Here is a 16,146-nt window from a genome sequence, read left to right as displayed (position 1 = left end):
CTGCTGATATGATTTGCGTATTTCTTCCATCTCTTCCTCTGCCTGAGCTCTCTCTGAGAGGGATTTCTTCTTCCTCTCTGCAAGATTCTGCAATACAGAACAGGTCTTAGAATACGCCGGACTGCACCAAAGTAGCTTTTCTTCCTCGCGTACAAAGAGCTTCCTTGAGCAGAGAATCTTACCACTCTACAATCAAGCTGAGATTTATTTTATAGGTAGGAAGGTTAGCATATTACTGCTTAACATATTAAAAAAAAGAATTCAGATAAGCACAAAGGATCCACCAGTACAAGGATCCTTGCCTGCAGATGAGTCAAGATTCACCTAACTTCCATATTCACAAGCACGTTGGGTTAAATTTCAGCAACAGCTGAAACCCGCAGCATCTCTCCGCAATGCTAGCACTTGGACATACCCTTTCAAGAGTCTCCTTTTCTGCTCTTAGATCCGTTAGCTCTTCTTCCAATGCTATAATCTTCATATCCAGCTGTTTGCGGCTCTGCTTCTCAGCTTTGAATCTAGTCTGAGTGTCCTCAGAGGCTTCTTGGAGCTCTGCAAAAATACACTTTACTGCGGGTTTCAGCGCTACATATATTTCAGGTTAGCGCATTTAGGGGCTGATGGGAAGGAACAGCGTCTCTTGCACAATTAAATCAACAACATGGCTTGCACCTACAGTGGGAACTAGAATTTATCAAGAGCTGCTTCTGTGAAATGGCAATGCTTATACCTCAGCTTTTATCTTAACTTTTCAACCACTTAACTTTTCAATCTCTGGTTCCTCTACAAGATGTTAGACGGTAATTGCTTGTACAGAAGGCATCCCTGTAACAGGATGATTTTGTTCATTGATTCGGCCCGCTTTCCTTTTACTGGTAGCAAGGATGCACATACCCTTCAGACATTTCAGTGCATCAATATCCTTCTTTGATACCCTTATGACTGATCCAAGGGAAAGCAGGCGTAGATACCCCAGAAGAAAGGAAAAACCTATGACTTATAAAAGAAGAAAAAGAATGACATAAAGGAGCTCTCATGGAACAGGCACGAGAAGTCTTACCTGCTAACTGTGCTTGCAGTTTGTTGAGCTGCATCTCATGTCGCTCTGCCTCCTGCAGGGCAGCAGACAGCTGTTTCCGCAGGTCCATTTCCTTCTTCTGGTGGGCAGTCAGCTCCAGCTGCAGCTGGGAAACCTGTGCTGTGGCAGCTGCTAACTCCTCTGCAACTTTGGCCTGTATCACAAAACGGAGCAGGGAAAAGGGAGAAAAAGAAGGATATGTGAGCATGAGGAGGCACCAGAACTGTTCTCACAGGAAGAATTGATAAGGTACTGGAGACCTTTTTGGGAAAGTGCTGGAATCCAGCACCTCACAGACATCTCCAAATTGAAGAGGTAATGATAACTTTTTTGCCATGTTACTGTGAGTCGTTTGGCTGTAACCTGTCCAGACTGACTAGAAAGTTGCACAAGGCCACCAACAACCTCATCACATTAGTTCAACTCGGTGAGTTTTCCTGAAAAGCTTAAACATGTTTTTAAGATTCGTACCAGTGCCTGCTAGCTTTGCTCAAAGTTTTCAGGCTATGACAACATTTATTCAGGTGAAAGCCTGGGCTCCAACATCTAACTATCTTCAATAAGCTTACAAATCACTGCAAAAACACAAAAAATATAGGCTTGTTCCAGCCAAAAGAGCACCCTCCCTCCAGAGCACACAGCACATAGTCACCCTGAGGTGCCTGCACAGGCAAGGCTGTCATTTTGGAGCATAGTTCTCACAGTAATTTGTTGACCTGTTTAGATTTAGTATTGCTCAAAGTCAGTGACTCATGTAAAACCAGGTACTAATACAGCTTGTTAGACAACTTGTAAACAATATGCTAGGAGAGGCTCAAGGCACCAAGACAAAGGCACAAAGTCACATTCCCAATCTTGTTGCATGACACACAAAATTCAAAGGATGCTCTGCAAAGACAGAACTACAGCCATCAGAAAGCCTCACTTGCTGCTGGGAATACCTAAACAGCTTCTATATCAACGCCTACATTCAGATGCCCAAAAGGATTTCACATTCTTGTAACTGATAAGTTCAGGAGAACTGGAGTTTCTCTCTGCTCTGTCCCCATAAGAGAACTGAAGCATTTCTCTTCAGACTAGGACCACCACCTTCTGGCAGAGAAGAGCTGTGAGCAAAATTGTTCCAACTATGGTGAGGATGAATATGCGCTGACCTTGAGGGTCACCATTAATTTTAAAGCGGAGGCAGCATTTCAGCAGAGACTGGCTAAAGCCAGATCTGCTTTCCTCTTAGGTTTCCATGAAAGTCTCACTGCAGTTCAAGATACTAACTCTTAGCATGCTAAAACCAAAACAAAACCCCATGGCATATCTGAAGGTTATTTTAACACTTGCCTTTGTCTTTAATAGCAAATAAAGAAAATTAAAAAGGAAATCCTATGCCAGGAACTGTTACTAGACTTAAGTTTCTGCATGAATGCTTCATATCTATACTAGCTCAGCTCCAGCCTCCAGCTTTCAGGTACCAAGAATCTTACGTGATCTGTATCTGCTCTGACAATTATATGATCATGTCCTATTTCTCCCACGGGGGAGGTGAAATGAGCAGCAATGTGACAAAGTTCTTTGAAAGGGCTCCCCAAGAAAGAGGGGGCCAGTGACTACACTGCCAGTTATAAAGGTCCTTTTCAAGTTGAAGATCCATGCTAATTCAAGATCTGAAGCAATTCTTTTAATGCCAATCAGCTTCTAGCTAGTTCAAGAGGAAGCTGGACTGGCACTATCTAGGGCACAATTATCTATCACCTACACAGTCAGCAGACACACTGCCTCACCTGGTCCCAGCCCCGATCCACTGGCAGCATGTGCTAGGAAGAGAAAGCAGTGACAGGAAACAGGAAGAGTTAAGAACACAACTTGAAAGACAGAGGCATTAATTATCATCAGAAAAGCAAAATGCTTCATTACAGGAGCCTAAGGCATGCCAGAGAAGTCTTTAAATTATTCCAAGAACTGTAAAAGCTTAGACAGAAAAAGGTAGTGAAGGCTGGCTTAAAAAGAAAGAAGGTAAAGGTATATATTACACACCACAGATGTAGGAGCGGTCCTACAGGTGACTACCATTTCACTGCACTGGAGAGCGTGGGGTATTACTTATCGTTACGGTACGCGAAGCCTTCATCTAAAGCTGTGCTGTGCTCTGCCAGGGTCGAAGATCTATAACCCAAAAGCAGCAAGCTGCTAATACCTCTTCTCAGTGATCCTGGGTACAGATGCCTAGCCTGTATCACAAAATAAATAGCGAGTCCCTATTTTTAAGTAAAGAATAGATAAAATAGCTTAAAATTCTCTTCCCTGACTCTGTCCATAGTGATCTCAGCAACTGCAGTCACAAAGCAAGCTAGATTAGATAAAAGGAAGAGGAAGGAATATCAGCCTTCATATTTACAGTCAATACTCTCACAAAACTAGGGTAAATCTTCTCCAGTGCAAGTCATGGCTTTTCTGGTCTTAGTCTGAAGTTTATTCATGTAATAGTGTAATCACCTAGGCAGTGTCTGCTGAATCAAGTGGAGTCCTATTGAAGATGAGGCCCAAAAGATTCCTGAAGATCGTATCTTATACTTCCAAAAGATGCTTCCTCCCCTAATTAGTTATTACACAAGCTGGATGTTGTGCTCACTGACAGAAAAGAATTTTATTTATTATTTCAATTTGACTTATTCCTGGTTATAATCTCTCACACTCCCTACATATTATGGGTACATGACCTGGGCTCTCAGTGGAAAAATACAGCTCTCCTTCATTGTCTGCTCATACAATTATCAGCCATATATTGCTCTATTCTTTAGCATACTTGCTACCATGCTTTGGAAAGCTGCAGTTTCTGTCATTTTTAGGTGCACCGAGTTATGGTTCTCATGCAGAGCAAGCATTTATCATCTCACATTTGAATTGGAGAGATACACAACTCAGCAGGGGAGCATGGTGCAAGACTGAAATTGGTGTAATTTAAGAGGCCAGTGCTTGAGAAAGCATAGAAGAGACCATGCAATTACAGACCTCAAAGCTAGCCTACCTAGGCTAGGTTGTCATGAGTGGACATTTCAGGATATGCAGCCATGCATAAGTGCATTTAACTGGTTTGAAAGCTATTTCCCAATAGCCCCTTTCAGCAAAGCACAATACATTATTGGTAGAAGCAACCAGCTTTTGATTAGTATGAAAAAACCTGTAAAAAAAGTGCAATGAAGAAACTCTAGTAGGAAATAATTTTTCTCATAGCTACATTCACTCTATGTCAGTTAAATAGAAGGAATAAAAAAAACTTCTGAAACTGTCAGTGCAACTAGATAAACGAAGTACATTTTCAACCTGACAAAGCCCTGTGATACACACAATTCCTCAACACGTTGGCCATATACCTACAAAGTTAAGAATAAACCAGACACTTTCCTGTAAGATACGAATATTCAAACTATGACAGCATAAAGATCTACGTTTATATCCTCTGTGCTGCTTTTGTTATGAAAGCCATGAAAATATTCAAACTGTTTCTCAAAACAGCTTTCAGAACATAAGTTCAGAACTGCAGTTGTCTTGTAAGAGAACTGACTTAAGCCTTGACTAACAAGGCTTCAGCATGTTTTAGTGCAACAACAAGCCCCTTTCCTGGCTGCAGCCAGAGGTCTATGGCTCTGCTCATTGTCACCATTACCTTCTCCTGTTCTGCATGCAACACTCTTGCCTGTGTGTTTTCATTTGTTGTTTGCAGTGAATGGTTCCTCTGCTCCATTAGCAAGTTACTTTGCTCGACATATCTGTGAACAGGGGAAGACTGCATGAGCATTTATGTAAATACATGACTTGGAGCAAAAGGCTCAGAGAGAAAAGGTGATACTTCAAAGCAGTTTTCTTCATGACAAGTCCCAGACAATTTTGCAAGATGTCCTGCACTAGGAAGAGCCTGATCTCAAAAGGGTGGAATGGGTGTGCCTGGCACAGCAGAGATTATATCAGTTTGGGTAAGTGCTTTACCTCTTTACAACTAGTTTTCCTATCACATAGTCAAGAGTTTTGATAACCTTATATCCCCTGACCTCCGCCACTTCCTTAAACAAGTTACTCCCCTTCTTAAACTGAATGGAACACACACCCAACAGTGGAATTAGGGACACCACATCCCCTACAATTTCTTCCACCTTACTAAAAAGCTAGCAAAAGTAAAGTAACTCCCAGAAGCAGAGCAACTGTGCTCAAAAGAAGACAGCATGAAGGTTTTTTCCCCCCTTTCACAGTAAACGTGAATGTGTAAACCACAGTTTTGGAGATATGCCCTGCAGAGAGAGAGAGGAGAAAACCCCCACACTTTTAATGCCTTAAAAAAAAAAAAAAAAAAAAAAAATCAGAACATGTCTCTATCCTAAAGAACACCCCTCCCAGTTATGCCTAACCGAGTGTAAGCTAGAAAGTCTTTGCAGATGCAGAGAGGCTGTACCCTCCCACTCCTTACCTCTGATTCTGTTCAATCAACTCGCTGATCTTCTCATTCTGCTCCTCAATCCGACTGCTCTTCTCAAATATCTCTTGCTTCAGTCTCTCATTCTCCTAAAGCATAGCCCAGCATGAATATTCATCTTACTCGGACTTCCTTGCAGTACCTAAACCTTTGTTTTGTACAGATGCAGTACAGTGATGAGACTTATCACCTTCTGTGGTAACATCACAGGAAGGCACCATGTTACATTTAGCAAGAATCCTGGCATGGGACAGTGGTTGCCAAACCACATTCTAGAGAATATTGTGTCTGGTTGACCTTTTCACCCACAAACCCCAAGATTGTAAGGCTGCTGCCTAGAAAAACTACAAAGCATATGACTAAGTAGTGCAAAACAGAAGTACGTGGTTCTTGCAACGCGGTACTTCAGCTGTGAAACTCTGTTCTGCAGGATGCTGTGGGTTAAGTCCATAATAGTTTAAGAAGAGGCTGAAATTTCTCTCACATGAACCTTTTGCCAAGGCCTATTAAATACCAATATATCAACTCTGGCTCAGAAAGTACCCAAACCACAAACTGTTGAGAAGAGCTTTTTTCAGGGGGAGAGGGGTGGAAGTCATTGTGTATCTCATGCTCTTACCTAGGCAGCTGTTTCTGGCCACACAAAAATAGAACACATGGGTAGATGGACATTTGGGCCAAGCCAGTACAGCTATCCTCATTAGGAATAGCACAGGGGGCTCCAGTTCCTTGTGAAAGTAATCAGATAAGGCTGGCCACGCTCACCTGGATTATGCGTTGGATATTGCTCATGATCATGGAGGCTTCCATAGTAACAGAGGAGATACCAGGCAGTAGTGAGCTGTTACCAGAGTTTTGTTTCTTCAACTCCTCCACCTGCAGGGATAAGCCATTCTTAAGTCAGATGAAATGGATTTATGGGTGTAGGTAAGAGTCAGACATCTGCAAAGATCCATTTCACTGTTCCACCTGATCAGCTGTAGGGTATACACTACTGTATCAAATGTGACACCTCCTGAAGGGCAGTGGATCTCTCCAAACACAATGCATCACATGATATTTAAGGCAGTAAGAGACAGCACCTTCCCCCAAGCCTAATCTTAGCTTTTTCATAGTGGCTGAGTTGCTACCACTTCAAGGTCTGATAATATCAGAATTCTCACTAAGTTAGTACATCACTTACATACTTAATGCAGGTATTTAAATAAAGCCAACTCCTCAAACTACATTTGGAGAGCAAATAGCAGTAATGTCATTAACAAGCCTGTCTATGCCATACATTACCTTGGCAGCCAGATGATCCATTTTATCTACTACTTTGCTAACAGCCAGTCGGATTTCAGTGTTATGCTGCCGAGCTTCTGTCATCAAAAAGGAAGTAACATCCCCGGGTGCTTGAATGGAAAGGAGAGATCTATAGTCACAAGGGGAAAATGCCTGCATACAGACATATCAAAAGCAATGCTTAGCAGTTTGAAGCCTGCTAGATAGGACAGCCACTCTCTTCCCAGAAATAGAAGTGACATGGTATCTCGAAAACTAATAATGTAGGTATTTTCCAAATTACATGAATAGGCAGGTTTATGACTACAGGAAATTCTTGAGCCACGTGACAGCACTTAGGTCAACAAGAAGGAAGCCCCCAGACACGCTAGAACAGTACACGAAGAGGTATAATCAAACCATAGGAATGAGATTGGCTTTTGAAACTTTGAACTGAAAAACCGTGCTCCAAGAAAGGTTCAGCTATACTCAAGTCTTCACCAACAGGGATTACCTAAATGGTTCTTTAAATGCCTTTAGTCCTTCTTAGGTTGCGCCCTTTTTTTGGGCTATGTCCTCTCACTTAGTAAAGGCCCCTATATGTACACTTAAATTCTTTCCCTGGCTGGTAGGATAGTTGTTTACTACTACAGTTATATTTATAACTGGAAGCACCAGCTATAGAATACCTCTAGTAATATACAGCCTTGGGAATACACCTAGAAATTCCCTCCCCTTTCACACTTCACGAAGTTCCTTAAGGTAAGAAAAAGATGGATATTTATTGTGAAATGTTTGCCCCTATTTGGTATCAAAAAATAAGAATTTGTAAAACAGCACGGCATTACAGACAGGATGAATATGTATGTGTATGCTACCATTGCTACTTAAATCATCATTATAAACAGTTTACTGCAGGTGTTGCAGCCTGCTGAAAAGCACTTTTTTCAAACATACCTTGGTAAGGTGTGGGATACATCTGTCCTACAGGCTGGAGTTGAGAAGCAGATGCAGCAGTTTGCGTGTAAGCAAATGCCATTCCTGGATATGCCTTGCAGAACGAGTTCAATAGATTAGAGTATGTTTTGATATTTCCCCCCCCATACTTAAGTGATTTTCAAGTTTTCTTAAGCCCCAAAGCAATGATATTTGGAAAGGAAAAAAAAACAGAAATAGGGAACAGGAAGTCAAATTACACAAATGGTCATAGTGAAGGGAAAAAACCCAAAGCTGCTCTTCTTTCAAGGCTTAGATACGTGTTCAAGTTACCACAATTTAGTAAGTTACCTTCTTCACTGAAATTTAAGTTAGAGTATGTTACCTTACGTTTTGAGAGGCAAAGATCAGCATGTGAACAGCTCACTGCAGCTTACTGAATGTGCAGTAATCTGAAGTTATGCTAACTTGAACAGAAGGCTACTCCTAGGAAAGGGTCAAACAGTGCAACACAACTTGACTGCAACTTTACTGCTCAGTGCTCATCAGAAGCAGCTAAACAGACTGAAGAATGCATTAAATGCTAGGAGTACCTCTTTCATATTAATTTACACTCTCAGGCAAGGAAAAAAAGATTACAGTACAACCTGGGCCAAGTTTCTACAAGAATTCAGGACATCACGGTCAAACTTTCAAAACAATACATTAAAATCACTGTCAGATTAAAACTTCACTTTAATGACTAGTTTCTATTTCATCAAACAGAAAAGCCTATCTTTTTTATCTTGTAACTTGCCACAGCTTCCTGTATTGGAAACTTGCATTTTCCAATACAAGAAAAATGCAATGCCAAAGCAATGCACCAGGGTCGTGGTTTGGTTTTTGGTTTTTGTTTGTTTGGGGATTTTTTTGGTTGTTGGTTTTTTTTTTTTTAAAAAAAAAAACCATATAGTGTTTGTATTCATTATCAAGTATTTTCTTCCTCGACCCTTTAAAAATAAAAATGCTTCTATGCAGCATAGGCCACTATTTGATTCCCAAACGCTCCAGAAAATAGGTTAAGTGAACATAACCAGAAACCATAGGGTTATAAGCTTGGTTTTAGACTTCATAGAATTGTTTGTACGATAGCTCTGTACTAAGTCTTCACTCCTGATGTGGCAAATACATTGTGTGTTAAGCCCCCAAAGTTTCCTTGTTAGCAAGCAGATTGCGTCACTTTACAGCAGCGGCACTACAAGCCTTTTAAAAGGATTATTCTTTTGCTGGATGAAAAACCATGACCCATAAACATGTTAAGCGTGCAAACGAGCTCTCACAGAAAAAGACCATGACCAAGAAAAATTTCAACTAAAATGCTTTTGTTTTCATCTGCTCTACAAGTACTTGGAAGCTTTTGTTTTATCCACTACAAAAGCAGATATTAAACAAAGTCTGGTTAATTCTTAGTTCAATTTTAAGAAGCCATCAGCAGGCAGAAAATTAGCCCTTTTTATTAAATTCAAAGAGGCATGTGATGGAAACCTAAGAATGCCAAAGCAGAGTCACAAGAAGCAGCCTGGGATTCTCATCCTTACATGCTGCTATATTCTCTGCTCCCAGCAATGGAGAAGAGAGTAAGACTTATTAGAAAGGAGAGAAGTGCCAAGATTCTCCTTGATTTCATTCCGGTACCTGAAAACCCTGTGCTCCTCCAGGCAGGGCTGAATGGGGCTGGATCGTTGCAGGTATTAAAGCAGCAGAAGATACCGGGGGTGTAGAACCAGATGCTTGAGGTACTGAAAGGGAAGAAAGAAATTCAGCATGCCATAAAGTAGCTAGAAATAATTTGACTCACTCAGTGTGAAATGGCCAAAAAAGTCACTAAATAGACAAAAATTTAACACAAGCCTGTCTGCAGCCTTGTGAAAATTAAATCCAGTCAAACAAGATAAAAGGTCAAGAAGAGAGTCATCTTTCACAGAAATTTCACTTCTAGCTACATTTAGACAACCTCTTTTCATTCAAACAAAGGTGGCTCTGAAGTTTACCGACGCCAGACTGACTCTAAAGACTGCTCAGCTGACCAGCAGCTGACATTACTATTCCATCATGGGAAGAGAGGTCAAGCCCACTCCAGAGCGGCCAGCCCTCTGATACCCATCGCTATTATTTCCATCATTTTCAAACAAAAAAACTTCTGTTCACTGGGAAAGGATTTGTAACAGTTCCGTTTACAAATCATGTGTCCTAGAAATCTCAGTGCCACCCCAGCACACACGATGACAGAGCAGCTCGTGCACTGTGGCTGCTCTTCCTCAAGCAGTAATGTGTGCACAAGATCACAATGAAGACATACTCCAAGGACTTCAGTCTTGTGCTTTATGAATTAGTCTACCTTTGGATCAGCAAGCGTTTTTAGAAGTTTTATCAGTTCTAGTTTCAGTTCCTGAAAGGAATCCTCTATTTGTACAGACCTTGTACTTGAAGACTGCAAAGAAGTGAAATTTCTCTATACCAACCCCAGGCTTACCAGCATATTACCTTGTGTTGACACTGTGGGCAGTACCGCATGAGCTGGCTGTGATGGTCTCATGGAAGATGAAGCCACTGGTTGCGTTGTCCCCCGCAGTGTATTTGGATCCTAAAGAAAACTTCTGCATATTACAACAAATGCTAAAGAATGAGTGAACAGTTTGAACCCAAGATCACTTGAGACTAAGTGTTATCCAGTTAACTCAATTGAACTAGATAAGAACAGTGGAATCATTAAACCCTTTTGCCACAGAAACAGAGTATTCTTTCCCTGTACAAAGGGAGAGCTATTGCTATGGACTCCACTTTAAGAAATTCACACTGTAGAAAAAACATCAAAAAAAGTCACACTTATGTGATTGGTGATGTACCTCTATTTCCGAGTCACTGGAGTCAAGTTGACTACCTGCTGTCCCAGCAAGAAAAGGCAGCATGGGCTGTCCCATTTTAGCCATCCGAGAAATTAGCTTTGCCTTTGCTACATCTGGATTCTAAAAGAAATATTTGCAGTTACTCTTTCTTTGTCTCTCAGTGCAGGCTTTTCAGATATTACAGAGACATCTATCAGGATTAGACTCTTCTAAACCACTGACTTAGTAATTCTGGTTCTTCCAATTTTTCAATGACTGTGTGAAAAAGTAATTTTAAAGCACACAAGATAACATGTGGATTTGTAAATTTGGCTTGCTTTATATACTCTCCTTCTAGGATGACACTGCTGTCATTACATGGAGTATCTATCCCTGCACAAAATACAGAAGAAAATGTGTGAATTAAGGAAGCTGCTTAGCAGCACATGCAAAAAGTCTTCTCATGTAGCTATATAAACTTACACTGAATGTCCCAATTACTCTTTGTTATCCATTTTAAATTTGTTCATTTATCTGAGAAGACAACTAGCCTTGTAAGTATCCACATGGTCAAGGTAACTTTGCATTTAAGAGTAGGAACTGGGACTGAGGTTCCTCATGTTCTGCTAATCCCTGCAAAAACAAGGCCCTAATCTGCTGTTAGTAAGGTGAACATTTGAGAGTGCCTTGCTTGCATGATGTTCACTTTATCTTCAGCAACACTGAATGCAGAGGTGAAATCAACCAAGCTTCCCTACTTAAGGCTTCAAATTAGTTAGGAAAAAAACAACACCACTTACCGCTAGCTGTTCACTGATGGAATTTGACTTGGCCCGAACAGCTGGCTCCCTGAAAAGACAAACAGGGGTATGTTGATATGGGACATTAACAAAGATGAAATTGAACTCCCTAGAAAGTATGACTGATCCATTTGGTTAATTTAAGCAACAAATGACAATGTGAAATTTGCAATTAAACAAATCAGTCATTACCTAAGACCAACTTATGACTATACAGCCGCCTGAAATGAGAAAGCTGTGGTAGCAGTACCCATACAGCTTAATCACACTAGATCTCAGTAATGCTGTAGAGGAATTACTTTTCATCTGTGCCCATTTCAATTTCTTTAAATCTGGAAGTCAGCATTCAAGAAGAAAATTTCCTGCAAGTCTTGTTAGCAAGCATTCCTCTGCCACACTGATGGCACTAAGTTGGCACACAGAGGACCCACATTTGCCAAATGTGTTAATGCAGCGTTGTGCCAGATGTTTATGTGCACTGCCGTGTTTTAATACAGCAAGTTGTTTTAACTGTGCTGCTTCTTACCCAGGCTTTGGAGGTATTGTAGATGGAGGCAATAAACCAGTGTCTGCAGAGAAGCCATCTGAATTGGGTACCGGAGAAGGTGCAGGAGAATCCCTTGAACTAACACTCTGTCCATCCGAACCAGAGCATTCCTTTACCAACTTCACCTTAAAAAGCATGTAACAAAATCCATGTTTTTCTGGGTTCCCAAAAAAAGTTTTCAGCTTTGTTTACTTTTGATGACTACTCCTTTGTCAAGCTCATGCACTTCAAGTAAAAGCATACAACTGATTCAGAACTGGAGAGGCTCAGTCTTTAGATCCTGTCATTCCTCACTATGAGTATTTCATTTTCCCAAGTGACTCACAAATAAGACAACAAAAAGATCCCAAGACAGTTAGAACAGACATGTCTTAGTAAACAGCCTAGAGGGATTTTTTGGGTTTAGGGTTTTGTGGGTGTTTTTTTTTTTAATTAAAGATACAGAACTTCCTGAGGTATTTGGTTTATAACAGTTTCTGAGCTGTAGTTCTCATGCCAACAGCAGGTTTTCACCTTGCAGACAGACGCTGCCACCCAACAGCCACAAAGCAGATGTAAAATAAACGCTTGGCAGGAGATACTCACCCGCCTAACTTCCACCTCAAAAACTAAAGTTGAGTCTGGAGGGACACGGCCAGCCACTCCCTGAGCCCCATAGGCCCATGCCGGAGGAATAATGAGATATCTTCGTCCTCCTTTCTTCATTCCCATCATTCCTTCTTCCCAGCCCTTTTGTTTTCAGAGACACAACAAAAGAGAAAGCGAACAGATTGATCGATGACATCACAGTTTCTTTTAATTACACTGATTAGGACTGCTTCACGCACCAGTTATAGAAGCTTCCAGAACACATATAGAGAGATTCTTGCAAAATCCTATTCATTTTCAGTCTGCAGTACTAGACATTTGTCTTACAAGAAGCCATAATGGCCAATTATAAATTGCAATATTAACTTAAGAATAAAGATGCAGCTTCCGACATGTTCATAATGAAATCAAACAGATACAGCAATCTCTAGCATGAAGACCGGAGGCTTCCAGGACTCTGTATGGTTACAGATACCTGGTTCAAGATTTAGATTGTAACTTAAGCAGCTATCACAGATCATACTGATATCCTGGAGAAAAGAACTGCATGCTGTGCTGTCTGCACAAATTCTGCAGTTGCAGATGGCTTTCAGGGCACACAGTGGCGACCTCTCTCAGCATTCTGGGAAAGATCAGGACTCCATGTCATTGAGAGATCATTTCCGAATTGCTATGGCTGGATTTACAAAGCACCCACAGAAAACAGTTGTAGCAAAGGAGATTTAGAAATCAGCGCAATTCAAACTGTCAAACGGATGCCAGTATTTAACAGGATGACTACTACACCCAGGCAACATTAATAAGATACACGTTAAAAAAAAAGAAGTAGAAAAATAGTGCATCTTCAGTAAAGGACAACTTGTAACAGGTCACATGAGAATTACTCAGGTAATGGAAGCATCTCTGATTCACAACCTTATTTTATGGAATAACATAAGGGAGTACCACACCACCTGAAAAATTATTACAGTCAAAACCCTCAGGATTTGCCTTAGAGGGTAAAACCACTCTAGGCAGTATCTTTTACTAGACCATCCTAAAACTTGTCAGTTGTCTTCACCCTCCCATGCCCTTCTCCCAGGTGTTATATCAGAGCTATCTGATCCTCTGCTTCTGAGGCAGAATGAGTGGGGAGGAATCTGAAGTTCTTCTCAAATTGAAATCTTCCTTTAGAGATAGGGTTCCCTGAGAACAAGGTAATGGATTAAGTGACTTCTAGAAAAACAAAGACAAAAAACCCAAAACCCCAGCTCTTGAAAACAGGAAGCTTCCTTTTAATCGAACAGGACAACTTCTTTTTAACACTGCCATTGAGAAGGAGACTTGGCTATACTGTGCAAATTAAGAAGAAAAAGTTTGAGTGAGTCACTGTTTTCTTCCAAATGAAACACGTAACAGAAATAGCATATATGAATCCTGAAGATCTTCAGTAATTCAAAGCTTTGAGAGTTCAATTATAATGAAAGTGCCAGAAGTTCTACCTTGATGACCCTTCCAGATCCCAGCTTTAGCCGCAACAGCTTGTCTTTGTTAACATTTGAGTCAAACACCTAGAGAGTTGAACAAAAACACAAAATACATGGATTTCCCAACTGTTTCAAGATTCTGAACGCTACTTTACACGTTCCATAAACGCTTACAATCTCTTATGTGCTATTTCCCATTCTGCTACTTCCAAAATTAATTCTCAACAGACATAAGACAGAGCATGGCCAGAGCTTCTAGTCCATTGCACAGTACAATTTCTTAAAGTGAGTAATAGCTGGAGACTCAGACTTTAAAACTGCTTTGAGCTTGATGGTCAGGACAGGATTGGGCCAAGTAAAACACTACACAACAGCAAAAAACTGTCTAGAAGTTTTGTACATAAAACTAAGACATACGCAGCTGAACAACACTTTCAGGCGATTAGAAGTAAGCTCTGCTCTGGTACATAGAGAGAAGGATCCCAGACAGACCAAGACAAACAAAAAATCCCCTAAAGATGAAAAACAGAAAGCCCTCTTTTACAGCAAAAAGACTCAACTGCAGATGGATGCAAATGCAAAACCTTTTGCTGTGAATTTTGCTAATAGTAAAATCAGCAAAGGTGTTTTAAAGGTAATGCTTTGAAACATCAAAGCATTTCTTTTGCTTATTAGCAAGCTGGATTGGACACAGCTGTAGAGGATGTAAAAGCAATCTCATTCTGCTAACATTTGGAGATGTGCTTTGTGTCAGACAAGGCCCTTCTTATCACTTCCTCAAGCCATTTCCAAAGGAGGATAGCTAGCCTCATTGTCCCTTCTCACCATTTTCATTAATATTAATGTGTGAGAATGCCTATGAAAGTTAAAAGCATCTCAGTCACCTCCTCCTGAACAGTAAAGGAATCCCTTATTATTCTACAGGTAACACATGACCTCACTTATGGTGCCATAAGTGACTGAAAAAATACCTTTAACATCAGCATCAATACTATGCTAGATGTGGCAGGTTGCTTCCAGGGACTATCACCCTCACTTAGTATTAGGAGGTAGCAAAAATGTCTTTACCTGTCCAAGCCCGTTGTTCTGGAACAGCCAACCCGTATAGGCAATCTCCAGAGAGTCTCCTCCTTCTGCTCCCTGCCCTTCTCCAAGAGAGAGATCCTGGTAGAGGACTGAATCAAGCACTGGGGTGCTGTTGCATTTGGCAATGCATACCTGCCGAAGGAAAGCCTATCAATGTCTCTGGCCATTAAAAGAGTGGCAAGTTCCACTATGACTCATTACAGATCTATCCATTTCTTACTGTACTGATCAAGCCCAGGTTATAGATGCACTTAGGAGGCATTCCATCTTTTCTTGTGCTGAATTTTGCTGAGCTATATAAGTAAATACCCTCTGCTCTACAGAACCGTTGGTCTTACAATACTTGAGAATCTCGATTAGAAATCCCATGAGAAGTAACAGGCTCCCTGCCTCAAAGAGGCCTGCATCTAATGAACAAAACTCAGCCAGGCTCATTGCAGATCTGCCTCAATCACAGTCATGCAGATACTCAAAGCTAAACTTCAATGAAAAAGGAAAACTCTGACTTAGAACCTTTCAGCAATAAGGGGCTCTCGGAGATACATCTCGATTTGCCTGTTGTTCTAAACAGGCCAGCAAGTCCTACCTCGCACAGGATAAATAGTTACCTGTTTACTGAAATCCATTGCTGCCTTTTCTGACTCAAACATGATGGACCAGTTTTGTCTCTGATCATCATAGAACGTACTGTAATTGTTGGGTTGAACCTGTGGGAAAGGAAATCAGTCCTATGTTATACATGAAAAGATGCACTCAACTAAAATTAAAAAAAAACGCAAAAAAAAACAGATCAAAAAGAAGCTTAAAGTAAGAGCTACTGAAATTAAGCAGGGGAAGAATCCTGCTGTATTACTACCCAAGTTCAGAATTAGCTTTTATTTATGTGCTCATTATTGTGGAAGAATTACGGTAACTCAAATACTTGAAAAATATGAAGTTCTTCATAGATGCTGCAGCTTTCACAAGATGGTGAAAGCTTCTTTGAAGCTATGTTCTATAAAATATACTGAGATTTTTAAGTGTAAGTAATCTCCCTTTGATAAGTATTGATTATATTTA

The 16,146-nt window shown here is 40.7% G+C and overlaps 1 protein-coding gene across 1 annotated transcript in view; it reads right to left on the bottom strand.

Annotated features, from left to right (window-relative positions):
* Window positions 1-16,146, bottom strand: part of FKBP15 (FK506 binding protein 15, 133kDa) — a gene marked incomplete at its 5' end in the record, with an annotated part of 24,166 nt that overhangs the window by 4,671 nt on the left and 3,349 nt on the right. The window contains 17 exon segments of the mRNA XM_009579343.1: window positions 1-87; window positions 416-552; window positions 1,061-1,232; window positions 4,737-4,839; window positions 5,532-5,626; window positions 6,303-6,413; window positions 6,822-6,931; window positions 7,758-7,851; window positions 9,411-9,514; window positions 10,260-10,359; window positions 10,622-10,741; window positions 11,401-11,449; window positions 11,927-12,072; window positions 12,533-12,676; window positions 14,017-14,085; window positions 15,070-15,219; window positions 15,696-15,794. Coding sequence (XP_009577638.1) covers window positions 1-87; window positions 416-552; window positions 1,061-1,232; window positions 4,737-4,839; window positions 5,532-5,626; window positions 6,303-6,413; window positions 6,822-6,931; window positions 7,758-7,851; window positions 9,411-9,514; window positions 10,260-10,359; window positions 10,622-10,741; window positions 11,401-11,449; window positions 11,927-12,072; window positions 12,533-12,676; window positions 14,017-14,085; window positions 15,070-15,219; window positions 15,696-15,794 — 1,890 coding nt within the window.

Source organism: Fulmarus glacialis, unplaced genomic scaffold (genome assembly GCF_000690835.1).
Source record: "Fulmarus glacialis isolate BGI_N327 unplaced genomic scaffold, ASM69083v1 scaffold22076, whole genome shotgun sequence".
Classification (NCBI taxonomy): Eukaryota; Metazoa; Chordata; class Aves; order Procellariiformes; family Procellariidae; genus Fulmarus; species Fulmarus glacialis.
This window is presented reverse-complemented; position numbering and strand designations above follow the sequence as displayed.